Here is a 27,188-nt window from a genome sequence, read left to right as displayed (position 1 = left end):
GTGACCAGTTTGGGGTCCTGTGGACCGAGTTTGAGAACCACTGTCCTAGATCACAGGTTCTCAAACTCTGTTTTTAGGACTTCAAACAGTGCATGTTTTCCAGGTCTCCTCACAGAATCACAAGTGAAATAATTTTCTCCACCTGTGGATCTTTTAAAATGTCAGTAAGTAATGGACACACCTGTGAACCAGCTGGGTGACCTGGAAAACGTGAACTGTGTAGGGTCGTGAAGACAGAGTTTGAGAACCACTGCCCTAGATCAGGGATCACTAACAGTGCATGTTTTCCAGGTTTCCTAACAGAATCACAAGTGAAAAAATTAGCTCCACCTGTGAATCTCTTAAAATGTCAGTGAGTAATGAATACACCTGTGCACCCACTAGGAAACATGGGAACCATGCACTGTTAGTGCTCCCTGAGGACTGAGTTTGGGAAACACTGGCCTAGGTAATGAATATGAATACTATTGTCTGGAGCACTGCATCACTCTATGTACCCATGGTACCACATTATGCCTTGTGCATAACTACACATTACCTTGCATTAAAGCGTCCCTGTAAGTTGTGCTTAAATGTTGATTATTGTGAGGGACTGTTTACACAACGTACAAGCTAGTTACATCTACATTGTATGGGTTGTACATAATGGAATCGGTATGAATCACCACCGGATGTGAGCCCGGCGGATGAAATCCCGACGCCGGTAGGCCGGCAGATGAAAATCCCGACTAAGGTCAGTAAGTACCCTTACCCTCCCCTCTCTCATTTTCCTAACCCTCCCTTAGGGGTGCCTAACCCTAACCTATACGCCCCTGGTGGTGCCTGACCCTAACCCCCTCTTCCTCTAGCCTAACCCTAACCCTCTCAGGGGGGGTGCCTAACCCTAAATCCCCCCGGGAGTCCCTAAACATATCCCCCCCCCGCCACTCTGCTATGAGCTCGCGACACCCGGCTTACCTACATTCGTTATGTTGGGATTTCGGCGTGGGGCTAGTGATGGGCGTCGGTATTTAGACGCCTATCATTAATCCCATGCCAGGCTTTCACTGTCGGGAAGCCGGCAGTCTGCATTTTGCCCGCCGGCTTCCTGACTACATCCCATACGTAATAGCCAAGGTAGGTTAGTGAGTGTTGTGTTCTGTACTACAGTTCGGAGTTTGGATGTAATTTATGACTAGTTGCTCTGTGACATTTCCCACACTCAGTAGGTACAGCCTAATGCCACATTTGTCTTCACTAACAGGGAGACGTCTATACCACTTCTCTAACCCTTTGGTAATGCACATTCACTCCATAATATTCAAACCAAATATTTTGCCCCTTACAGATGAAGAAAGGACAAGAGATTACAGCAATTATTTATTCTTGTTTTTACACATCATTTTAACCCACCACCCATAAGTGCCACAATTTGTGTAATCTGGTTTATTTAAAATGTATCTAAAATATGCTGTTCTGTTTAATAAATGCACATCAGAATTTGAAGCATGATGGCAGTGAATGTGTTAAAACATTATCAGACAGTGTTACATATTCTCATTGATCTGTTCCTGCTATTACTTTTTAATTGAGATGAGGGAGACAGTGCAGTTTCCTGCTCCAGTGTTTTTGTAATAGATAAGTAGCTCTAGCTTTTACAAGCAAGTCTTGTGTCAGTAGGGTGCAATTTTTACTTATATACTCTCTTTATGCTAGTTCTTTTTCCTGAAAGAAAACAGTATGTTATTGAATTACACATAGAGACACACAAAAGTTGACAGACTGGAAAATTCTGGCCATTTTCAGCCATCTGTTCATTCAGTCTGGAGTAACCATGATGCTGCGCCATCCTGTGCCAGTCTGCTGGAGACGAGAATGATCTGGAAGATGAACAATATATACTCTGCAGTAGGTCCAGAACCGTAACTAGATTTTTTGGTGCCTTGAGCCAGAAAGAGCATCCCCCCCCCCCCCAGTTTTTCAAATAGGGACATAAGATGCGTGCAGCATGATTTGTCGTGCACAAGCCTGGAGCTGGTAGTGTAACTCACCGACTTAAGGTATAGATAGAGTGCTACTTGTAGTATATATGCAGCAAACATCAGTGGCAGGGAAGTTTGTGTATGTACCCTGCACTTGCTGCTGAACTTACCGGCAGAGTTTCCTGAGGTTAGCTGGCAACACCTGGGTCAGGAATCGATGGCTGTGTTCAGGGCTGCCATCAGAAATTGTGGGGAAGATGGCTCCATGTGTAAAGTGATTGACTGCCATGTGAGAGGTGATAGGTTTGAGTCACAGGTATGACAGTATTTTGAAATGTGTGTATTAAATAAAAGAGAAATTGATTGAAGGTGCTTGCAGAGGTGGTCAGATGGAGGGGAATCAGCCAGGCAGGAGATAGGGGCGGCCAGGGGTTGCCGAGGATAAAAGAAAAGGAAGCTACAAGTAAAAATGATTATAAACAGAAAATTGACAAGCCCAAGCAGCACCCTCTGCCCTGTGGTGCTCTGTGCCACGGCACATGTCGCACCTCCCTAGTTATGGCACTGAGTAGGTCTCTGTCCGGAAATGTCCGTGGTACAGGGATTTTCCTTTACGTATTCCCATTTTACCGGTGTAGACTCTGTGACTGCTGACATAGCAGTGGGTTGCGTAGTTTGTAATCATGAGTTTAATTATATCAGGGTCAGTACAGGAGTTATATAATAATACCATTGCTCCAAGTTTGGCTTAAAGCAGTAATTCCCAAACTTTCTAGCATCACGTTGCCAGCAATTTACCCACGGCACCCCTAGGCCAGAACTTTCTTATCGAGAAATTCAGCAAATATTATTGAATGAAGTAAATTGTTCTTACCTGTCATCCTTAGGTTCAGTTATGTGGTTGTAGACAGGGTTGTGTTTTTAAGTTTGGAAGCCACCAGGTTTTACCCATCACATAGACCATAAATAATTTGATTTGGTATTGGACCACCCACCCATGGCACAATTACTACCAGCGGCCCATGGCACCATTATTACCAGGAGCCCATGGCAGCAACTGGATTAGAGTAAGATGTACTTAAGACAAGTGCATACAGGTAATGCACATTATCTTACATTTATACTACTTTTCAGCAGCAAGAATCTGTAGATCAATAAAAAAAAATAAATCACGTTTTCATCCATCATTAAGTAAAAATCTAATCCCTCCTGACACTCCAGTAATATAGTATTGTCACAACATAGGTTAGCCATTGGCAATAGCCAATTGGAATATGTAGGTCTCCTCTCTTGTTATGTCTTGTGACTGCAAATACCCCCAGCAAGTAGTGTGCAGGAGGTGGTGAAGTACATAGCAATGTTCTAGTTTGTCAGTTGAAATGGTTTGGGTTATGGTTTAGGAAAATAAAATTAAAATAACACTTGCAATGAATAGCGGTCTTGCATTTTTCACCAGTAGTAATATAAAAAGTTCAATAGTAAAATGTTACAACATGCCATTCTAACAATATACTGTATCAGTCAATAGTAATGAGTGTTAGGGTGAGGCTGCGGGAGGGGTGGGTTAGGGGGAGGATTAGGGTAAAGGTATATACACACGTAAAGATTTTCTGTCCAACCATCCAACTAGTGGATTGGTTGGAATGAAAATCTGGTAAGGTATGAAAGCAAATGACAATCAGCAATTTGCTCCAAAACGCTGGAAAATGGACAAAAACTGTTTGAACAAATTGTTTCGATCAAACATTTAACAAACTTGTCTGAATGACCATTTTCATCTGTTTTCTGGCATTTAGGGGCAAATTGCTGATCATCAGTTACTCCCATACGTTACCAGATTTTCATTCCAACCAATCAACTAGTTGGATGGTTGGACAGATAATCTGTACGTGTGTATGCAGCTTAAGAGTTAAAATACTTACACAAATTTGTCAGGATTCTGACTGTCAGCATCCTGATCGTCGGGATCCCGTACCGAACCCGTTCTTAGGTTCAAAGAATATCTGCTCCCGTGTAACTATTGTAGCTGGAAGCACTGTAATGATTATTCTACGTTCCAAGCCTCTTTAAAGTTTTACTGACTTTCTTTTCTGTACTGACATTGTTTATTTAGTATGGCTGGATACAGTATGTGTCATTAGTAGTGGATACCAGAAGGCAAGTGCGCTCTTACTGGGTTCTTAACCTTACTAAGACCTAAGTACCATGTATGGAGCATCGATGCATATTCTATATCTATTTACTGTTGGCATTCATTATATGCTTATGTGTGCATTTGAAAAAGAAAACACATTACCCCTTACTGTCTACTATGATTTCCAATAGTCAGTAACATAGCAATGTCGGGCTGAGTATCTGCTAAGCACACACCCGACCATTCTAGCTTCCCCTGCATACCCTTCAACACATTTATTCCCTTGGGTCTGGGATTGGTGATTACTCCTGTGTGTAATAACAGTGATATGTCAGGGATAGTATACACTGTGAGTGTTATTCTTAGCTGACAGCCAGGCTTCCCTTTTGGCTGTCTGTGACATAAGGAAATGGTAACAGCAGAAAGATTTACTTACCAATAATTCTATCATAAACAGTCACTCAATGATATTTCTATATTTCTGATCATTTGTTTGCATAAACTCCGTACTGAGGTGTGTGGGGTGGGGCATAAGTTTTAATGTGTTGTTTTTTTCACTCGCTTTTTTTGGCACTTACATATTTTTTATTTATGCCATCATGTCTGTGAAATGTAATGTAATACTAAAAATGATCATCAAAGGCTGTAATTTGCTAGCAGACAACCTTGTCTTGTTTATCTGATTTGAATTTTTTTAAATCTGCCATTAGAAAAAAAAGATTAGTGCTTTAGGCTTGTGTAATCCTGTCCACACTGCTGAGGATAGCTCATTTCAGGAGTCAAGTGATTTGACACCTTTTCTGACCCTTGGATCACCTTTGATGTCCCTTTATGTGACAAAAATAAATATGCAGAGAATGTTCCACTTGGATAAGGTGTAAAAAAATAGAGCAGTATTATTGCAAATGCTTTTCCAAGGCATATACTTATCTTTATTTACTATTGCAATTAATGAGAGAATTTTTTTGTGTGTTTCCATGTGTGTGGCTTGTGTTAGCGTTGAAAGCAGTGCACAAGTGAAGTGCGTGTATGTAATTGGATTTGTTGCCAATGGAAAGATTGGGCGTATAGATGCCAGACACGGGATAAGCCACTTGTACATTATTTGCAATAATTCGAGTTTTTGAATTGCAGGGTTATTACACCTCAGAAGAGCGTTGGGCCTGCTTTTATTTATTTCCTATTTATGAAACAATGCTCTTCATAGAACAATTTAACAGTGGGGTGGGGGAGAGATGACAGAAACATTGCTGCAGAATGCATTATAATTATATTATCCAATTAAAGTTTGTCACTAAGGATTATTTTTATTTATTATGTGTTTAATGATAATATATTTTTCTGTTTGCTCTTTAGACCATTCAACGTCCAGTGGTACATCTACACTAAAACCAGTGCACCCACTGGTCTGCTTACCCACTGCACATGTCATGCCCTCTACGCCCAGATCGTCCCTGCCCAGGCACAGAGAGGACAGGCTGGACACCTCTTGCTGGGATAACAGCTACTTTTTGCCTGGTGCTAGTAGAACCTATGGCCATCTGGAAAACCCGCTTGACATGAAGGACTCTAGACCTATGAAGAAATGGTCATCTCTCTCTAAACTGAGCACGCCGGAGGCTTTTGGTCAAGATGGCAAAGTTGAGAAAGCAGGGACGCGGCATAGCCTTGAGCGTCCAGGTAGAGACAACTCTCTTTCACAGCAGTCACGAGCTCATAGGCCAGTTTGTCTGCACTATAGTATGGAGGCTCTGAAATTGGATGATAAAGACATAGATAAGAAAGAGCTTGCAGGCATAGACCTAAAATATAAGTTTGACAGCTGCAGCAGCAATGACATTACTTCTACTCCAAGTAGGAGGCATACCTTGGATTTGACCTACAGTGCCTTACCAGAAAGTAAGCCCTCCCCTACTGGTAGTGACAATTATGTGCAAAAATACAGCCATTTTGGTTACCAGGCTGGTGCCCCACTCCAATCTTCTTTAAGAACTCAGATGTGGCTTACAGATCAACTCCATGCCAATATTCAAGAGCGACGAACTCCAGAGGAAACGTGTGGTGTGTTTGCTTGGCATCCACTTGATCATTTTCGTCAAGATGCAGAGCATTTGCAGGTACTTAGAAAATGTTTGTGTATGCTGCCATCTTGTGGGAAGCAATCAGTACTGCATGGAAAGTATTTTAGTTCTATTTTTGGATATGACCTATAAAATTGAGTTGTTTAGAAAAACAGACTGAGAAGCTAATGCCCATTTATGCTTTTTGAATGATGACCGTGGCAAGTCTAGGTATTATGATTGTTTGTAAGGTCACAAAGCTTAAATTCTAAACTATGTTGAGTTTACAAAAAAGTACACTGTAAATTCAACTAAACATCAATTTGGGAAATAATTTTGTAGATTTGTTAATAATTTTGTAGATTTGTTAATAATAATAATGTTCTCTTTACACACATTTATCTGTCATCAATTTAAAATGTCCAAATGCTAGAGCATGGATAAAGATACATTACATAGTGCTGGTGGTATGGTGATGCTGCTCTTTAGACCCAATGCTGTCTCACCGCCCTCTGTTCTAATGTTAAGGACACAGATCACTGGCATTCTGTGGGATGTCCTCAGCTGATTGGACATGTAGTAAAGTATATATGTATGCATACATATTTTTTTTAATTAGGTTTATGATCCAGTTCACTTTTTTCTTTGGGATATTATACCGTTAAATACAGAAAATAAAGAAACAAACAAAACAAAGAACTGTACAGTACAGATAAAATATTAACCACCTATGTACGTACTCTCACATTGCACGGGTACAAAAATAAATAAATCGTTTTTCCGTAGATAGCGTTCGCATAGTCAGTTTTTTGTTAATTTAATACACTAAGGGCCGTATTCAATTAGACACGAAAAGCCATTTTCCGTGAAAAAGTATCGCCAATCGTGACTTTTCGCGTGGTAGGAACTTATCTCCGTATTCAACTCCAGCTGGTTTTCGCCTACGTGGAAGATTCGCCTCAGAATAGCAGGTGAAAAGAAGTGCAAAATTTTTATTTGTGGTGTGGAAACCACTCAGAAAATTGGGACAGTCCCCCAAAGGACAACTGTGTAAAAAAAAATCCCATGAAAAAACTGAACACCCCAAAAAAGTACTTTCATTTTGGGGGTAAAAAAGCACAAAGTGGGAGGACAAGCATAAAAACTAGGGGAATAGACTTCTTGGGGGTCTGCAAGGATGGGTCAGGTGTTTTTATGATTGCAGGTGCGTTTTTCACGTTTTTTTAAAACTTCACTTTGGAGACTTTAAAATATGCTAGCACCCATTTTCAAGTACCCCAAATTTGACAGGACTACTGGTCGGAACTTATGTGTCTCCTTTGCAGCCCCCTCCACGCGTCTCCTTTGCAGCCCCCTCCACGCGTCTCCTTTGCAGCCCCCTCCACGCGTCTCCTTTGCAGCCCCCTCCACGCGTCTCCTTTGCAGCCCCCTCCACGCGTCTCCTTTGCAGCCCCATCCAGGCGTCTCCTTTGCAGCCCCCTCCAGGCGTCTCCTTTGCAGCCCCCTCCAGGCGTCTCCTTTGCAGCCCCCTCCAGGCGTCTCCTTTGCAGTCCCCTCCAGGCGTCTCCTTTGCAGGCTTTGTAGGTATTTCCCAATGCAATCCCCCCCCATGTGTCTCTCATTGCAGCCGCCTCCCCCCCCACACTCCGCTATAGTAGCCTATGCTCGCCCCCTCCCTATAGTATACTTATTCCACTCATAACTATCCGCCCACCCTCACCTTTAGTTTCCAAAGCAGTCCCCCTTACTTACCTTTACTAAAGTTCTCCAGCGCCACGGCCGTTCCTTCGGTTCCTCAGACCAGATCCTCCAGCGTCAACAGGCAGCCCAGCCCACTGCTGTTGCATAACAGGCTAAGTCCCGCGCGATCACACACATCCTGCCTCCGCTTCGGCTCCAATCGGCAATCCTGCATCTCCCCTGCGATGCAGTAAAGAAAAGAAAAACAATTAAAACACAGCAGCTTCCCTCTGGCCGCGGCTCCCTGGTCAGAACGCTGCGCACAGTTTGGGAAGCACTGGTATAGGCAATCGTTTCATCAGTAGATTTTCAGGAAATGTACTGTATATAAAAATGCTTTCCCATTAGTATGCTCTAATTTGTCAGATTATCCTGGTATAAACGACATTTGATGTATGAAAACGAGCCACATGGGACCTGGCACTCTAAGAGGGGCTATTTAGTGTGACTGAAGCCACAGTAAGGAAGGACACATCTGTAGTGTGCGTCTTATTCTCTTCTGGTAAATGCCCTCTCTGCCAGTTATACTACATCCATGTTAGTGATGCTAGTTCTGCTGTATTGTGCTCGATATTTCCACTGGACTGCTTGCTTCAGTTGTATTCATTTGGAATCTTTGTGCTATATTTATAGCATTGATATTACTCGCTACAATGGTGTAAGTTGTGTAACACCCTCTGAGAGTCGCTGGTTGTTTATAGAGGAAGCTGGTCTGGTCAGGAATGTTTGAGCCTACTTAGAAATGCTGATGTAAAGAGGTGATTAATTTAATAGGATTCCATGTGAACAGACTTTATCGGTTCATTTGTAATCTTTTAAACAATTTCAATCTTCTGAAAGTACAGTTTGATTTAATCTATAGGTGTAAACAGCTACACTGGCGTAGCATTACAATATGTGGCATCGTATCATACTTTTTTCAATGTAGTTTTAACAATTTTTAGTACAGATACTGTATTACCAAGTACTTTCTTTTAACTAGCCTGGTGCAGATGACCCCCAAAAAATAAAACTGTCCCCATAGAGGCTACGTGTGGCCATTGATTATCTTGCTAACTAGGCCGTTTAGCATGCTAATATGAGCCCAGCTATCATGCTTATCAGCCAGTGTCTTTATCTCCGTATTGGTGCTCTCCTTAGTAAGCCAAGCAAAAAAGGAACAAAAGAATTTTGAGGTAGAAGCTTTACATAGCTTGTGTTTAAAAATTAGATAACCGATCTTTTTAAGTGGCCATTGGCATTAAAGTACTTTAGTAGAAATACTTATTATTATTCGTCATTACTGTAATTTTCTGTTAACCTATTTTTTTATCATCGTAAAAATGTATTTAGGCTACAGAGCCGTGCAGTTTTTTTTTTTAACATAATATTTAATTATGTAGCTTAAAAATACTGTTTATATTAGGGATGTGCAGGCTCGGATAGGTTCGAGTTTGCACGTGGAGTTCGGATTTTTCCCTCCAAAAAAACGGAACTCAGAAAGAGGCAAAACGTCATCTTACATGGACGAACATCATCATTCCTGGACAAAAGTCCAGGAATGATGATGTTCGTCCATGTAAGATGACGTTTTGCCTCTTTCTGAGTTCCGTTTTTTTGGAGGGAAAAATCCGAACTCCACGTGCAAACTCGAACCTATCCGAGCCTGCACATCCCTAGTTTATATATTATGTACAGTACCAGTCAAAAGTTTGGACACACCTTCTCATTCAATGGTTTTTGTTTATTTAAATGATTTTCAACATAGTAGATTAATACTGAAGACATTAAAACTATGAAAGAACACACATGGAATTATGTTGTAAACAAAAAAGTGTTAAACAAATAAAAATATGTTTTATATTTTAGATTCCTCAAAGTAGCCCCCTTTTGCTTTGATGACAGCTTTGCACACTCTTGGCATTCTCTCAATCAGCTTCATGAGGTAGTCTCCTGAAATGGTTTTGAATTAACAGGTGTGCCTTGTCAAGAGTCAATCTGTGGAATTACTTGCTTTCTTAATGTTTGAGACCATCAGTTGTGTTGTGCAGAGGTAGGGTCAGTACACAGTGGACGCCACTATTTGACTACTGTTGTAATCCATATTATGGCACCAAACACTCAACTCAGTAAAGAAAAACGACAGTCCATCATTACTCTAAGACATGAAGGTCAGTCGTTACGGAAATTTCAAGAACTTTGAATGTATCCTCAAGTGCAGTTGCAAAAACCATCAAACGCTATGATGAATCTGGCTTTCATGAGGACCGCCCCAGGAAAGGAAGACCAAGAGTTACCTCTGCTGCAGAGGATAAGTTCATTAGACTTACCAGCCTCAGAAACCGCTACTTAACAGCACCTCAGATTAGAGACCACATAAAGTCTTCACAGAGTTCAAGTAGCAGACAAATCTCAACATCAACTGTTCAGAGGAGACTGCGTGAATTAGGCCTTCATGATCGTATTGCTGCGAAGAAGCCACTACTGAGGATGAACAACAAGAAGAGAATTGCTTGGGCCAAGAAACACAAGGAATGGACATTAGACCAGTGGAAATCTGTACTTTGGTCTGATGAGTCCAAATTTGAGATTTTTGGTTACAACCGCCGTGTCTTTGTGAGATGCAGAGAAAGTGAGCTGATGATTTCTGCATGTGTGGTTCCTACTGTGAAGCATGGAAGAGGAGGTGTGATGGTGTGGGGATGCTTTGCTGGTGACACTGTTCTGATTTATTCAAAATTCAAAGCACACTTAACTAGCATGGCTACCACAGCATTGTGCAGCGCTATGCCATCCCATCTGGTTTGCACTTACTGGGGCCCTCATTTGTTTTTCAACAAGACAATGACCCCAAACACACCTCCAGGCTATGTAAGGGCTACTTGACCAAGAAGGAAAGTGATAGAGTGCTGCGTCAGATGACCTGGCCTCCACAATCACCTGACCTAAACCCAATTGAGCTGGTTTGGGATGAGTTGGACCGCAGAGTGAAGGAAAAGCAGCCAACTAGTGCTCAGCGCCTCTGGGAACTCCTTCAAGACTGTTGGAAAACCATTTCAGGAGACTACCTCATGAAGCTGATTAAGAGAATGCCAAGAGTGTGCAAAGCTGTCATCCAAGCAAAAGGGGGCTACTTTAAAGAATCTAAAATATAAAACATATTGTGATTTGTTTAACACTTTTTTGTTTACAACATAATTCCATGTGTGTTCTTTCATAGTTTTGAGGTCTTCAGTATTAATCTACTATGTTGAAAATAATTTAAATAAATAAAAACCATTGAATGAGAAGGTGTGTTCAAACTTTTGACTGGTACTGTGTATGTGTGTGTATATGTATGTGTGTGTATATGTGTGTGTATGTATGTATGTATGTATATATATATATATATATATATATATATATATATATATATATATATATATATAAAAATATAATATTTATTCTATTCTATGTCATTAGAATTCTATATGATTGTTTAATGAGAATATTTATTGTGGTAGATTTACTAAAGCTTTTAAAAATACTTAGTTGCTGCCCCGAGCAACTAGATTTTAGCTATCCTTTCTCTATTGCATCCTAGAAAATAAGTCAGCGTTTGATTGGTTGCTATGGTCATCACCTCCGCTTGTCTGCTTTAGAAGCGTTAGTAAATCTACCTCTTGGTTTCTTCCTTAGTAACCACACCTTTAACTTCATTCAAGCACTAAGAATGCCAAAATTTTACTAGCGCATCTTTTCTTGGAGATGACATAACCGAACATAAACACCTGATTGGACCTGTGCCATAGTCATCCAATCAACCTCTGTTTTCTCTTCTTCACCTTGCCAAGTTTCCAAGAATTAATGCAATGAATTTGTGGCATTCTTATAATCAAATAAGATTACATTAGTTAGAATAGTCGTTAAAGCTTTACTGAAGTCAAATTTCTATGTGTTAGTGATTGTCTGTCTGTTTTTTCATCCAGCAACTTATATGGGGATTATTCAGAGGTGGACAGTAAAGGCATCGCCGCTGAGTCTTTGAACGCAGCAGGTGTGCTAAAATGTGCAAAAGCCGCAGGAGGCATCTTGTGTTAAGACTCCCACTGCAGGCTTCTGTGATCTGATGCCTGCGTGCGAAGACGCAGCATCGGATCCATTGCGTAAGCATTGCCGGCCCATCGGACATCTGAGTAACCCTCAGATTACTCAGTGGTGCGGGCCGCACCGGTTGTCACCATGGCACCAAAATGCCCGCTCCTTCTCTGTGACAGGAGCCGGGTGCTGCAGTGTGACATTCTCTCCAAACACTCGAGTCCTGTCACAGAGGAGGAGCCGACAGTGTATGAACTCATCTCTGCCCAGTATCACCGGAGATGCTGGGCACGTCCCCAGAGAGATTTCCCATGAGGCCATGCCCCTTTTGTTAGGCCACACCCTTTTTCAGAGGAATATACGGATTGCGCACCTGGTGTCACCAGACCCGGTGATGCCTCTGAGCAACAGATCCACAGCATAATCATTGCCGGCCCATCGGACATCTGAGCTAAAGAACATTACCATGGCCAGTGATGCTGCGACCACTCGTTTCGGCACATCCTGAAACGTGGCCGTCACACCCCCGTTTTCTGTAACGCTCCCCATTGCCGCCCCAAACGCCAGCAGCATGTCAATCATGCTGCGTCTTTCAGAGTGCTGCGACCGACATCGCAGAACCAGATTTGCACAGTGCAGCTCATGTAAATGCGCTGATCTGAAAACATTGGAGATTTGCATGATTATCGATTCAACGTAAATCTCTGAATCACGCCTTATGTATTCAAATGATCAACAGAATTTATACTGAAACCTAAGCGATTTATGATATGTAATAAGCAAACTGTATAAGGCAAGCTTTATATGAGATGCGAGCTATATGCACAGATGGCAATTACAGTAGCTGCTTTCTGCTGGAAACCTCCATACGCTGTGAGCAGAAATCAGACTGACATCCAGCGAAGCCGCCAGAAGCCGTTATATAGGTTAGATTTAGTGCTTCCAAGATATTAGACTATATAAAAAGCAAAAACAGAGAATCGTAGGTAAGGTTATACAGAAACCTATTTATTGACTGTTACAGTGCTTTTCTAAAGTATTAACTTTGTGTTTTGTACACTACATCTATCTTTGCTTTGTCCTGTCACCGTCATTCTCAGTGACACATCACTGTGCAGATACTGATATCTATATACTTTTCATTTTAGGAAGGTAATCCAGCCAATGAATAAGCTTTATTATCTAATACATGGTGTATCTTGCTTATGTGTGAAACATAACATTCATTTTCTGACAGAACTAGTTGGAAAGTTGAATACTTTATTAAACAGTGTTATCAGACAGTTTAGTATTTGCTTTACCTAGCGATCGCTATCTGAAAAATTGATCATCAGGTTAAGCAGTATATTTTTGGATATGGAATTAATACATTAGTGTTTTAACAAAAGTAAAACAAAAAACTAACAAAAAGTTATATAAAAGTGTGAGTAATCCTACTGGAAGCTTCAGATATACAATTGTCAGTAAGTGAGTGCACGTTCTTACATGTCCACTAGCTAGTGACAGAATACCGAGATCTAAGGTAATGACACTGTTGCATGTATTGATGTCATAAACTGTCAGATATATAAAAGGCAGCTGTACTGACCACTTTTCAGTACTTTTGTGCCCTTATGTATTAAAAGTACATTTATACAGACTAGATAAAGGTGGTTGCTCATGTTAACTGTAAAATGCATTGACTTCTACACTACTGATACTCAATCTACATCACAATGGTCTAATTCTAATCTGTACGGTAGTCCACAGTGTTGGTTAATGGCACATAGTCCAGCATGTGGTATATCATGCCAGAAGTATGGCGCCGTGCCACGCTGGCACAGATGTCATTCTTAGTGTGCAGTGTCAGATCTCTACTCGAGTGGTGACTGGAAATCTACTACAAGTTAGTATGTGTCAGCACAAGGGTCCATGGTAATTGATTAGGTGGTTAAAGGTCCGGTGTATTCTCAGCCGGTGCTACGAGAAATGGATGGTCCAACAAGAATGTCCATGTAATGCGGAATTTAAGTTCCAGATGGATCATACTCTTGAAGATAGTTTTGTTTGGCCATTGTTTGATATGAGACTGTTGCACAGATCCAGGGACTGCTTTGTAGACCTCACAGAAGTTTTACTAGAATAAACATAAGTAGCAGAACCATGATGATCAGAACAAAATTGAGCATGAGGTTCAGTCCTCTGTTGTTGGCGAGGTCCATGTTGTTCAGCCTTCTATTTGTGCTTCAGTCAGAAGTTTCTATTTGCTAGTTTGCTTAGTCTCTCCTGGTACCTATGAAAAAATATATTCATTTAAAAACACACATTTTTATTTCTGAAAAGATTATGTCTTACATTGCAGAAGACACATTTTTGATATTACATGTACTTTTACTTCAATTCCTGCAGCATGAGTGTATTTAGGTGGGGGTTGCCCCTTTCTTATTCCATAATTTAGGGACATTGAATCCTGGTTAAGGACTAAACAGTGCCATACTTATCACTGATTACACCACCAAGCTATGGTAAGGGACTATTCGACATAAATAAAATGAATTAGTGGGCTCCAAGAAATACTGAGGGGATTATCAAACGCATAAGGACTTAGAAGAAACTAAGCAAAATACCCTAATAAATATATTTTTATATACCTCATTTCCATTAGACAAATGCAATGAAAGAGTCAGCAAAGTATTATCTAAAAGCTAGATACTTCATATTGCATTACTATACTGATATGTTGCTTTAAATGCAGTCATGTGTCTAAAATTATTAAATGATTTACTTACAGATGTGTCCTTGCCGTAGTTGCCTACTCTCCCAGAAGTTGGAGGACACACACGAACCCTCAGAAGAGTAGGCAGTCCTCCCGCATCTAGTGCCCACTTTCTAATGAAGAGGGCACTATGAGGAGGTTATAATGGGTAAACGGGGGTGACGTGTTTCTATAGAAATCACATAATTGTCCCCGTCCCCTCCCGATCGTCCCATGAAACTCTGCATTCCCAGTGAGGGTCCCGGGCCTAATCACGTGTAGTGCCAGGCCCCACCCCAGTCAATATCTCTTCTCTTGGCTTCTCCGGAGGAGAGAGTTGAAAAGTAGGTAAGTATGGTCCTTGCTCGTCTAGCCTCAGTAAGCCGTGGAGCGCTATATGCCCGGCGTGTCCATGAACCGCCAGGAGACTCTGCTGATTCATTTGATATGTGACACTTGTATATCTGTGTGCAATAGAGTCTATAAATGGAACTTGACGTGGAAAAAAGCTGCGGACGCTGCATAGTAGCACTTTGCATGCTGATTGAGAAACTCAGTCGCACATAGATGTACATTTCAAATGAATCAGCACAGTCTCCTGGTGGGTCCTAGTCGCATTGCATTGTGACTTAGATGCAATTTCTGCAAAAAAGATGCCCGGCGATAAGAGTCTCACGGGACCAGGCACGTTGAGAGGGGCTGTTTAGCGCAACTGCAGCAAAGAGGAGTCAGAACACATCTGTATATTGATAGTGTAAATATTAATAGAATTATAATGTGTGTAAAACTACCAATTTCTGTGTATAATATTCAAATCTAGAAGCCTATCATATGCTTAAAGCTATATGAAGAACTATAATTTGACACTTTGCTTGTGTCAATATTGTTATAGTGTCTAATATATATTGTTATATAGCAACTAATATTTTATTTCCCAATATTGTGGAAAAGATATAGCAAGTCCTATGTGGAATACATGTCACGTAAGACCACCATTGCTTGGCATGACTATAAAGCATAGCAGTGCGGCTCAGAGCTCTTACTTTGTCTAATTTCCCTGCTTCTTGGATGATGTTCGTCAAAGTGTTACCATGGCAGTGAGACAATATTATGCACTGCTGAACTTTTACACTGGGATCATTTTTATTCTCTTCATTACTAAAATAATCCCATCTAATCATAAAAGACTGTAATAGCCTGAAGTGCCCAAGTATGTTATAACAATAGCTTTTGTCTTATTAATGCTTATAATTGAATAAATGTGTTTTTGTTTGAAATAAAGGCTTTTATGAGCCAAGAGGTGAATAAGTAGAACACCTGCATGAATAACAGTGTCACAGTCACTTCAACTGTCCTAGAATATCTTTGTTAATGTAAATGTACAAACCTTCAGTTTATTATATTCTTGTCTAGTGTATAACTCTTCTTTTTCTTGTTTGCAAATATATATGAGTTATGGGTAGGGTAGCACCTTATTACACACTGAAAATATCAAGAGTGATTACATACTTTTTAGAGACTAACCAGAATAACAATAGATGCTTACATACATTGAAGCCGGATAACTTTTTTGTTTTTTGTGTTTTGTATTCTTGAGGTTGCTATGTTTTTGTGATATACTGTACATAAACTTGTTCCAATTAGAAAGAATAGTATATATGGAACAGCTGGTGAGCTTATACCCAGCTATATATGTCCATTCTGCGCTCTGTAGCAGGGTGCCATTCTTAAGGTGCCCACACACATACCGATCTGCCCACGATCAGCCGATGTGTACGATTTGTGTACGATTTCCCTTGAAACTCTCCCCGGCAGCTCTGCACACGATCTCCACACAATATGCACACGATTTGGTGTCCAATCTTCAAACGATCTCTCCTGCAGTCAGACTTTTTACAGTGCATCGTGTCCTAGATTGTCAGATCTGCCCTACTGCACGGCAGATCTGAAGATGCGATGTGCGACCAGAGGGGACGCGCATCATGATCGTGAGTGGGGACTCACGATTTCCTCACGATTTGGCCATATTTTACACGATCTGTCGTTCCAATGTGTCGGAATCGGCCAGATCGTGTAAAATATCGCTATGTGTGTGGGCACCTTAAGAGGTAGTGCGTGCTCTGTAACTAGGTGGGCAGCGCATGTAGGAAATCTTGTTGTGCAGAAATGCCCGGTGTGAATTATTACACGGGGAGGGCAGTGATGTCACAGTAACTTGAATGACTGCAGTTTCAGCTTTTAGACCTGTATCGGATCTCATTTGGACAGAGCTGCCATGTTATGTCGAGCACTGCCGCTGTAGTTCATATCTGAAAATGTAAAGGTTAGTGTGTAGAGGTTCTAAAATATTTTTTCTTAAAACACAGGTCATCTGACTATATTTATATGTTGTTTAATGTGATTTTGTTCTGCTTTTAGGGGGACTAGGGGTAACTTCAATAGTAGGAGGAAGCTGTATCAAAGCTTCTAAAGAGGCCAAGTGGAGAAGTGCACATAACAACCAATCAGATTATACCTATTCTTTTACAGAATGCACTAGGTAAATGATACAGGTTTGCCTACCCTCCCGATTTGGTCGGGAGCCTCCCGAATATTGGGTGCCGCTCACGACCCCCCTGGAAGGGGGGGAAAGCGTCCCGGCTGCCACCTGACCCCCGCTACCAATAGAAACCCCTGCAGCGGGGGGGAGGGGGCAGTGACGCGATTCACGCTGAATTGCGTCATTGTGGCCCCGCCCCCTGCTTCACAATGCCAATATTTTCTGCATTGTGAAGAAGGGGTTTCACCCCAGTGACTCGATCGCGTGGGCCCGCCCCGGCTCCACCCCAATGCCGCATCATTGCCCAGACACGCGCCCCCCCTGTGCGCAGACATTCAGCTCCCCCCTTCTAGCTGAATGTCGGCAAGTATGAAATGATAGCTAGCATCTCTTCGGTTGCTATGAGCAATGTCTCCTCTTTAGAAGGTTTGGTGCATTTCCCTCTAGGACCTTATAGGTATATATATGGGAAGTCAGGGAAGAGTCACCAAAAGTCTTCTGATTTGGATTACTTACAAGTCATCTATGAGTATAAACGTTTAGAAAAGTTATTTATTAAGGCAAAATGGACAAAGGCAGACATGTATGATGGGACCGCAATAATGGGTTGCCCAGAAATGAATTGTGAAATGTACTAGTTCTGATAAAGGAAGCCTATTTTATCAATATTAAACCGGTACTATACCTAGAAATGTATTTTCTGTGGAGCCCGCTGACCCTATCTGGGGCCCTATGTGCTGCTATATGTAGTCATCTTTCCCAGGGCTCTGATAGTTCTGGTGGTGGAAGAGGATGTGCATGAGCTGAATAGCCTATCACAGGCTGCAGTCTCACAGCCGGGTTATGAGAGAAATAGCGGAACCCTGGAAAATGGCTGCATGGAGTGGCTTGAGGGTGGGGACATGTAAGTAGAACAATTTCCTATGTGATTGTTCTGCTTTAAAAGTCAAATAAGTGCTAATGACAGTGTTAGAACCAACTAGAGGGGAAAGATCTGTTGGGTGGTGTATTAAATAATAAAATGACATTATATTTAATGTACAGGCTGAGGCACTTGGATATTTGTGATAACAGTGATTTTTGACCTGTGTTTTTAAAAAGTTTTTTATTTTTATTTTAGCAGGACCACAAAAAACAATCATACATTTTAGAAAGGCTAAATTTAATTATATTATGGATATGTTACAGTGCATAAACTGGAATAGGTTCCCCTGAAACAGCGCTGACAACCAGACGTTTTCACCATCGGCATAGTTTCTTCAGTGTAAGACTAGCCTCACTATGGAACGCAAGGTAGATCGTGATTATTATTAAAAGTATTTAATTATTGGGTACCTTCTACTAGACATCAGTGTCTCAAACTACGATGCATTATATGGGTGTCTGATTCAGGGGATTAGTCTGATTTTGTCTGAGAGGGGTTTGGAGGGATTTTTTTTCCACACAGTGAGGAAGAAGGGTCTTCTCTATTTCTGTGTTTCCTTTTTTTTTTGCCTTCCTATGGATGATCATAGCTAACTAGACCAGATAAGTACTGGTTACGTTTTACCTCGATAACTATTGCTCTTGTATTCGCAACATGTATGTGTAATCCAATATTTTGATATTTTCTCACTCTACTGCCCAAAATATCCACATCATTCTAGTTTTGAAACCACAAGAATGCCTGCACGATCTGTTCTTTTATAGCAGGGGTGGGGAACCTTTTTTCTGCTGAGGGCCATTATGATATATACAACATTATTTGTGGGCCGGGTGCAGTCCACGCCCCCTCCGTGTCACGTCATACAGGGGTGGGGGTCACAATTGCCGGTGATTACAGCAATGCTCGGAGCATACTGATGAGGCTCGGGGGAGTGTAAGGGCAGTGGTGTGACCGTCTGAAGCATCCTAAGGATGCTCCAGGTGGCACTGTTGCATAGATTTTGGCTGCAGGGTGCCATTCTAGGCACCCTGCTAGCCAAATGAGGCTAGCAGAAAAAAGGTCGAAGGGCCAGACCAAATGATTCCACAGGCCTTATATGGCCCCCGGGCCTGTGGTTCCCCATCCCTGTTTTATAGGGTCATACCATTTCAAGTGGACCAGGGGTCCCCATCTGACCATGTCCAATTTTGGTAGTTGCAGCCATCCCTACTTTGAGAGCCATAGTTTTGCAACTATTGCATATTGGTCCTGATTCAGAAATGTGTGCTAATGCAATTGCATCTGCAATTTCACACGGATCGCAGTTATTAAAATATGCTAATGGTTCCAAAGGTTACCCGAGCCTAGGTTCGCCCACTGCTGCTTTCTCATATCTGTCCGACGTCAAACACCAGCTTAAACATCGGTAACATCGCTGCAGTTTGGGCAGCCCTGCAGCATATGCAGCAAATCTGACCTGTCTGAAACACAGCGTCTCTCCTGATACGCAGAGAGCTCTCATGCTGCGAAGGAGATCACAATGGCTAATATATGTACATCCATGAAACGGCGTTTAAGCAGTCAGACACGCCTGCATTTACCTAGCCATGCCCCTGCTACCTCCCCCAAACGCTGACTACTTGTCACTCACTTAGTTAATAAATCCTCTGTATGAGCGTAATTGCAAACCACTCGCTGTGCCTGCGCAATGGCAAGCAATCGTTCGATCTGTGTAAATATCGGCATTGCATACATCTCTGAATCTGGCCCATTGTGAACTACATTTTTCTCAAAGTTAGTCTGACATGTATGCCAACCTTCATGTAAAATGTTATCAAAATTGGAGATGGTCAGGTGGAGACGACCTTCAAAATTGTTCCACTTGACATGGAGTGACCGTATAGTATATATGTAATGATTCTTTTATTTATTTTTAAAGAAACTTTAGTTTATCTATCAAAGGACTTCTCAGTTCCCTCTGTAGACTCAATGACATATCACCATCTTGATAGCAGAGGCAGATTCATTAAGCACATGAAAATCCATAAAATGCTTATTGTAATGAATAATGTATGAAAGTCTGCCCTCCGATGCTGTCTGACAATATTGTATGTGTATGCTTGCCAGTGAGAAATGTGTAAAACTGATTACACCTTTCTCACATTAGACCAACCGGTAAGTACTAGAACTACAGGCTTTAGCTTTTGCCACAAAAGGGGAAGGAATGTAGTGGCTTTTCTTGTAGTGTCAATACCTCGGTAAAATCTCGCAATACAAAGTACAGACGCAAATTCTTATCCTAAAATATGCAGAAAATCCAGCAGTGCTCTTTTTTTTTTTTTTAAATAAATCTTTTTAAGTTAGCAGTGACATTCTTTGCGGAGATCATGCTTTTATTTCAATATTTTTACTCCATGGTAACACACTACACAGGCAAAGTGATCCATGAACAACATTACATTTGTACAGGACTCCAGGCATATGTCAAACATGACAGCCCTAATGAAGGTGAAGCTTTATTTATCATGCCTGTATTCCTGGGCTGCGCTATTACATTATTGTATTACAGGCAGATGGCGTATGTTTATTACACAATAATATAAACATTATTGACATCTACATTAGGTGCACACTGCATACAAAGCTGCAAAGTGATACATGCTTATAAATAGTAGAACCCTTCTTTACTTTGGCCTTTCCATGGGGAGGTTTTGTATAGTCTGTCTGGTACTTTTTCTACAGGGTGCTCAGAGTAGCATTACAATGATACAGAGGAGAAGAAGACAAATGAGAATCAGAGAGAAATTGACAAAGAGTTCTTGTAGGTTTTGCCGGGTCTGCTGGTTGACCTCAATGTTTGAGGCTCTCCTCATGGCAGAGCGGGTTATGTGCTGGACTTTATCCATGGCTACAGAAGGACAGAGGGTGCAGGTGACAGGTTATAGAAGAAGTGCAGAGAGACAGTGCTTCCCGTATGCAGAGTGAAGAGGACCTTAGTCTTCTCTCTGACTTTAGAGGTTCACTGTTGGAGCTGAGTGAGCAGGAAAGTGAAAGGTTAGAAAACTCATAGTGCAAGTGACTCATGCAAGTTAATAAGTGTTTTTTCTTTTCAATGTAAACAAACTTCAAAATTGGGGAGCACGACCTTCCCTTACCTATAGCAAGAGGACAGAGCGCATCCCTAATATATATCTCAGTGAGATAAGGAAAACTTAATACAGCATCCAACCTAGAAATGAAGCAGTGCTATTAGAAGGTCTAGTTAATCTACTATTAATTTGTGTGTATGTGTATATATATATATATATATATATATAATATATATACACACATACAAGAGCACTGCAGTATATAATATCTCAGTGTCTGTTCCTGCATGAGTGAAGTTGATAATGACTAAACTGTACCCTGCAACTGAAACAGACACTGATGCATGTAGTTTTCTAGCTTTTATTGAACTACACCTCCCAGCAAGCTCTGGCAGCCAGCATACACAGTCTCGCTACATTGCTGTGTTGTAGATTTTATCCTCTTACAGTGACGCCACAACTATGTGTAGTGACGTTTTTTATGGGTCCCTCTGCTGCCTATAATGTGTCTAGGACAGAGTGAAAAATGGAGACATTTGCATTACCTAGTTTTAAGAAGTATATCTTGCTGGGTTTATTACAGTGTACGCTAGAACACATAATATACTTCATTCTGTAGTCCATATTAGGCTAAGAAAACACATGCCATTAGTCTAGGCACTGTAACATTCCAGCTCTCACTTGGCTTTATACCGGATTCCCAGGCAGAGACATAAACCAGAAGCTGTGGTGCTATAATCCGATGTCTGTTCTATGTATAGTCATTCCTAGCACCTCAATCCCTAATAGTAAATACAACTGAGATCTAGTATCTTGATTATTGTATTGTAGACAGTATGTAAGTGCAACTATTATTGGTCATTGTTATTTGTAAGTTTGTTGATATGTTTAATGTAGCAGTTGCTGACAGGCTGTGTGATTGTCTTGTTAGGCATAACTTTAGTTGGCAGTAATAGGTGTTTTGTACTTGGTGTTACCAGTCTACTTATGGTGTTACTAGAGGATGATGTCCCAGATTCAGAGTGCAAATAATAGTTAAATTGTACACTACTGGTCTGATATTTTGTTTTCCAAATCCCATGTAGACAGATTGACTGTGCAGCTAGTCCCAGCCTGTCACTCGCATTACACGCTAATCCTATGGGTCTCTTCTCAGTTGATCTAGAAGTTGTGGCATTACTTTAATTTGCTGCCTGTTCTTGTGTTCCCTAAAGCCACATGGTCACGTTAGGGATAGTAGGGGGATTTTGAGAAGGTCATGAGTGGGAAAAAAACAGAACAGAGGTTAAAAATAAAAATGCTTGTGTTCTTTGTAGTGCTGGCTGACGTGTGCGCTGTGAGGCATGGATTGCCTTCTGTTGTTATTCTTGGTAAACAATGGATTACAGCATTAGCCTCTAATTACAATAGCAACCTGAGATGCTGCACGTGTAAAGCTTTTGTATGGTTAATCATTTATTGGACTTACTTTTAAATGTGTTATGTGGAATAACATTCCTAGATAAACATAGCTTTTCTGGGAATTCTGTGGCTCTTGCTGTCCCCAGGAAGTGCACGTAAGCAGTTTAATTCATTACATCCCCCAGGAATTCCTCCGACTTCCTCTGCACCAGTGAAGGTGAGGGACCGAGGACTCAGGCAGACTTCTGTCCAACTTTCTAGCACCACTATTACTAACTGCTGGTTGGCGTGACACAAATACACTCTCTGGTGACTGCTGGATTCTAAAGTGACAGGTCAGTCACTGAACGAATACCTACCAGACTAAGAGAGACAGTTCCTGGACTGCTGGATACATTCTGTGACTGCAGCTTTCTAATATGTGGCTTCAGAACACGTCTCCTGGTTTATTAGTCTGGGGGTCTTTTGCTTTTCATTTTAATGTAACTACAGTGTTTTGTTTTTTCTCCTGTACAGAAGTCTTTATGGTGATGATGATGATGAATGAAATGTCGTTTCTCATATTGAAATATGATCTAAATGACCTAACTGTGGTGTGTACAGGTTATTGTGTGTGATGATTGTAGCTGCTGTGTATGTAGTATGTGAATAAGAAGAATAATAGTGGTAAATAAATACATATGAAGAAACCCAGATGGGCATTTTTTGCCTTTGTTATATATGATTCCTACAAATGTATGAAGAAGTCCTCTTTTTACATTAAGGAAATATTTAATTATCTGTTTAAAATCAGTACCAGCATACATTCACATCCACATTTACTGATCCTCATCACCACTCCTGTGTATGTGCTCAAACCATCAAATCCAAGTATATACCCCATACTTTACAGGTTAGACCCATTGCTGCATTTGTGTACATTGCCTGGCAGATCACTATGATGCTATAGGTTTTTTTTCTATCCAGAGAAAGTATGTGTGCTCTTTTCTTTTGACAAATGTGCACTTGGATATTTAAGTTGTGAAAAAAATTGATTAGATGTTTAATATAATTCTAGATTAAAATAAATATTTTTCAGTTTGGATTTTCAGTACAGCATTCTCACCATATGTCATATTGTACATCATTACTTGCTGAGATTCCCCTTTAATAAAAAATAATTATTCTTACCTTGGCCAGTGGTTTTGGAAAAGGTTTAGGTCACTTCACCCAGGCTACAGGAAAGCATTCATCACACCCTTCCTGAAGTTGTGTGGCAATGCTGGGAGTTTGTCACTTAGTTTATGGGAACAATTCAGGAGGTGTGGAAGGAAGAGAGAGGGCTGGCTATATGAGACAGAGGCAGGCTGTTGACATCATATCAGAATGTTGCTATTTGATTCATGGCAGCAGCAGAGCCTCATTATTGATACAGATGTATTAAAGATTGTATATAGAGAGCTTTATGATAATGGCTCTTTATTCCCTTTTATTCTGTGAAAATGTGGTTTCCTGTGTATATTTACAGTGATAATATCTTCTTAAACCAAATATTTTATAGTTTTTTTTTAAGCATGTTCATTTGGGTGGGGTTTTTTCTACTGAGCTGGATATTGGTAACTTTAAATTTTCCTATATAACACAATTTGTTTTTAACTCTTGCATTATATAAGGTTTCCTTATTGCACATTGATTTTACTGTACATTTGCCACTGTGAGCCCAAAATAAGTTTTGAGCATGTCAACATTTTCTCAGTAAATATATTTGTAATGGGGCTATTGTAATGATATTTTCACCAGATGTCAGCAACAACCCATGCAATCCACACATGCAATGAAATCAAACCATAGATGTCCATAAATTAACTTATGTGAAATGACACAGGGAAGAAGTATTGAACACATGAAGAAAAGGAGGTGCAAAAAGGCATGGAAAGCCAAGACACCAGCTGAAATCTATCACTTATTAGAAAGCAATCCTGCCCCTTGTCAGTGCAAATTAATATAAGCTGGTTCAGTCCCAACTGATGGCCTATAAAAAGGTGTCTCATTACCAAGGTGTCACACAAGAAGCATCTCATGATGGGTAAAAGCAAAGGGCTCTCTCAAGACCTTCGCAACCTTATTGTTGCAAAACATACTGATGGCATTGGTTAAAGAAGGATTTCTAAACTTCTGAATGTTCCAGTGAGCACTGTTGGGGCCATAATCCGGAAGTGGAAAGAACCTAATTTCACCATAAACCGGCCACAACCAAGTGCTCCTCACTAGATTTCTGACAGAGGAGTGAAAAGAAGTATCAGAAGAGTTGTCCAAGAGCCAAGCACCACTTGTGGAGAGCTTCAGGAGTAAGGAGTAAATAGGGTTGAAGTTGCCTAAAGGATACATGAAAAGGGGCAGACTAGATAGGCCAAGTGGTTCTTATCTGCCGTCAAATTCTCTGTTTTAGAAAGACCTGGAATTAGCAGGTACAATTGTTTCAAAGAAAACAATAAGTAATGCACTGAACCGCCATGGCCTGTATGCAGGCTCACCCCGCAAAACTCCATTGCTCAAGAAAAAGCATGTTAAAGCTCTTTTAAAGTTTGCTGCACAACATTTGGACAAGCCTGTGAAATACTAGGAGGATATAGTCTGGTCAGATGAGACCAAAATTGGACTCTTTGGATGCCATAATACACACTATGTTTGGAGGAGAAATGGTAATGCACATCACCCCAAAAACACCATACCAATAGTGACGTTTGGAGGTGGGAACATCATGGCGTGGGGCTGTTTTTCAGCATACGGTACTGGCATACTTCATTTGCTTGAAGGAAGGATGAATGGAAAAATGTACCGAGACATTCATGATAAAAATCTGCTGCCATCTACCCGGATACTGAAGATGAAAAGAGGGTGGACATTTCAGCAAGTCAGTGATCCCAAACACACACCCAAAGACATTCTCAATTGGTTTCAGAGAGAGAAAATAAAGCTGCTAGAATGGCCCAGCCAATCACCTGACTTGAATCCAAATGAAAATCTATGGAAATATCTAAAGATCAGAGGGCCTGATTCAGACCCGGTCGTAAGCGCTGTGCGCTCGCAACCGGGCCGATGGTGGGCCAGTGCGCATGCGCACGACAGAGCCGGCTCCGTAGTGCGCATGCGCGAGACCCGGATAGCGACGGTCACTCGGTCGCTCCGGGTCTCGCAACAAAGGGGGCGAGCTGTCGATGTTGAGTGACAGGTCGACCCCCTTGCTGGGCGGGCCGGGGGGGGGGGTGACTGCCTAAACGGAGGCGTTCCCGTGAGAATGCCTGTCGTTTGGGGGCGGCAGAGAGCCGAAAGCTCTCTGCGGCTTGCCGCCACGAGACCCTACCACAAGGGTCTCGTTGCATACCCGATGGTCGCGATGGTCTTGACCATCGCGACCATCATCATGGCCGCTCACTGTAGCAGTGGGTGGTCAGCTTTGCTGAATTTGGCTGAATCTAAGCAGACAGTATATCTCTAGACACTTCAGAATTCAGCCGGCTGCTTCTGTCTTCTGTCACATGATCAATAACCTCTAGTGACCCAGTGCATACCCATGCCATCACACTGCCTCCACTGTGTTTTACATGTGCTATAGTTTGGATCATCTGCCTTTCTAAACATTCTCCATACTTTTTTTTTCCCCCATCATTCTGGTACAGGTTAATCTTCGTTTCATCTGTCCAAAGTATACTGTTCCAGAACTGGGCTTTTTTAGATGGTTTTTTGGCAAAGTCTAATCTGGCCTTTCTATTCTGAAGGCTTTTGAATGGTTTACACCTTGTGGTAGACTTAGATACCTCCTGGAGAGTGCTCTTCACTTGGCTGGATGTTGTGAAGGGTTTTTTCTTTACCATAGAAAGGATCCTGCAATCATCCACCACTGTTGTCTTCTGTGAATGCCCAGGCCTTTTTGTGTTGCCGAGCTCAGCAGTGCGTTCTTTTTTTATCACAGAATATATCAAACTGCTGATTTGGCCGCTCCTAGGGTTCCCGCTATCTTCATGATTTGTTTTGGTTTTACAGCCTAGGATGGCCTGTGTCACTTGCATTGAGAGCTCTTTTGTCCACATATTGTATGCTCACATTTGGATGTTAATACCCCCAAATTAAATCTGATTGTCTGCACTTTAAACCATATCAATTATATAACTGTAACTTGATTATCTTTTGGTAAACAATTAAAATAACAAACAGTAGTGTCAGTGTTCGATATATATGTTCCTGACTGCATATGTGTGTGTTAATTGGAGTTCTTAAATCCACTTTGTAGAGCCTTTAACTAAAGAGCATGGATGTGGATATCCTTTGAATGTGATTACACTGTACCAATCTTTGTGGATTACAATTAATGTAAGCTGAATTGTCCAATTTTTTTAAATTTGTTCTTATATGGAGTAAATATTTTTAGTATTTACCAACGGAGGCCTTTGGGCCGTGTTTTGGGTGACTTTTTGGTGTGAGGGTTTATTTCAGTATAAGTCAAGTGGATTACCAGTACTTGGAGGAGCAGTGTGCTGCTACCCTATCATATAGAGAATTTTTGGAATTGCCAGGTCCATCTGCAGGAAAG

At 41.2% G+C, this 27,188-nt stretch overlaps 2 protein-coding genes across 4 annotated transcripts in view; one reads left to right on the top strand and one right to left on the bottom strand.

Annotated features, from left to right (window-relative positions):
• CEP85L (centrosomal protein 85L) overlaps positions 1-27,188 on the top strand; it is a 309,647-nt gene that overhangs the window by 181,363 nt on the left and 101,096 nt on the right. For both annotated transcript variants that reach the window (XM_088480976.1, XM_088480975.1), the window contains exon 3: positions 5,452-6,212. In XM_088480976.1, coding sequence (XP_088337102.1) covers positions 5,452-6,212 — 761 coding nt within the window. The remainder of the gene's footprint in view (positions 1-5,451; positions 6,213-27,188) is intronic.
• On the bottom strand, positions 13,192-23,898 carry PLN (phospholamban). 2 transcript variants are annotated; one of them, XR_015879462.1, is made up of 2 exons: positions 23,789-23,898; positions 13,192-14,223 (listed from the first exon to the last, which is right to left on the bottom strand). XR_015879462.1 is itself a non-coding variant. In XM_088480977.1 (2 exons), the coding sequence occupies exon 2, from the start codon at positions 21,032-21,034 to the stop codon at positions 20,876-20,878; it is 159 nt and encodes a 52-aa protein (XP_088337103.1). In that variant the 5' UTR covers positions 21,035-21,159; positions 23,789-23,898; the 3' UTR covers positions 20,235-20,875. The 2 variants fall into 2 exon arrangements, 1 of the variants encoding a protein (XP_088337103.1); XM_088480977.1 differs by lacking the exon at positions 13,192-14,223 and adding an exon at positions 20,235-21,159.

Source organism: Taudactylus pleione, unplaced genomic scaffold, assembly GCF_031769625.1.
Source record: "Taudactylus pleione unplaced genomic scaffold, aTauple2 ptg000259l, whole genome shotgun sequence".
Taxonomy (NCBI): Eukaryota; Metazoa; Chordata; class Amphibia; order Anura; family Myobatrachidae; genus Taudactylus; species Taudactylus pleione.
This window is presented reverse-complemented; position numbering and strand designations above follow the sequence as displayed.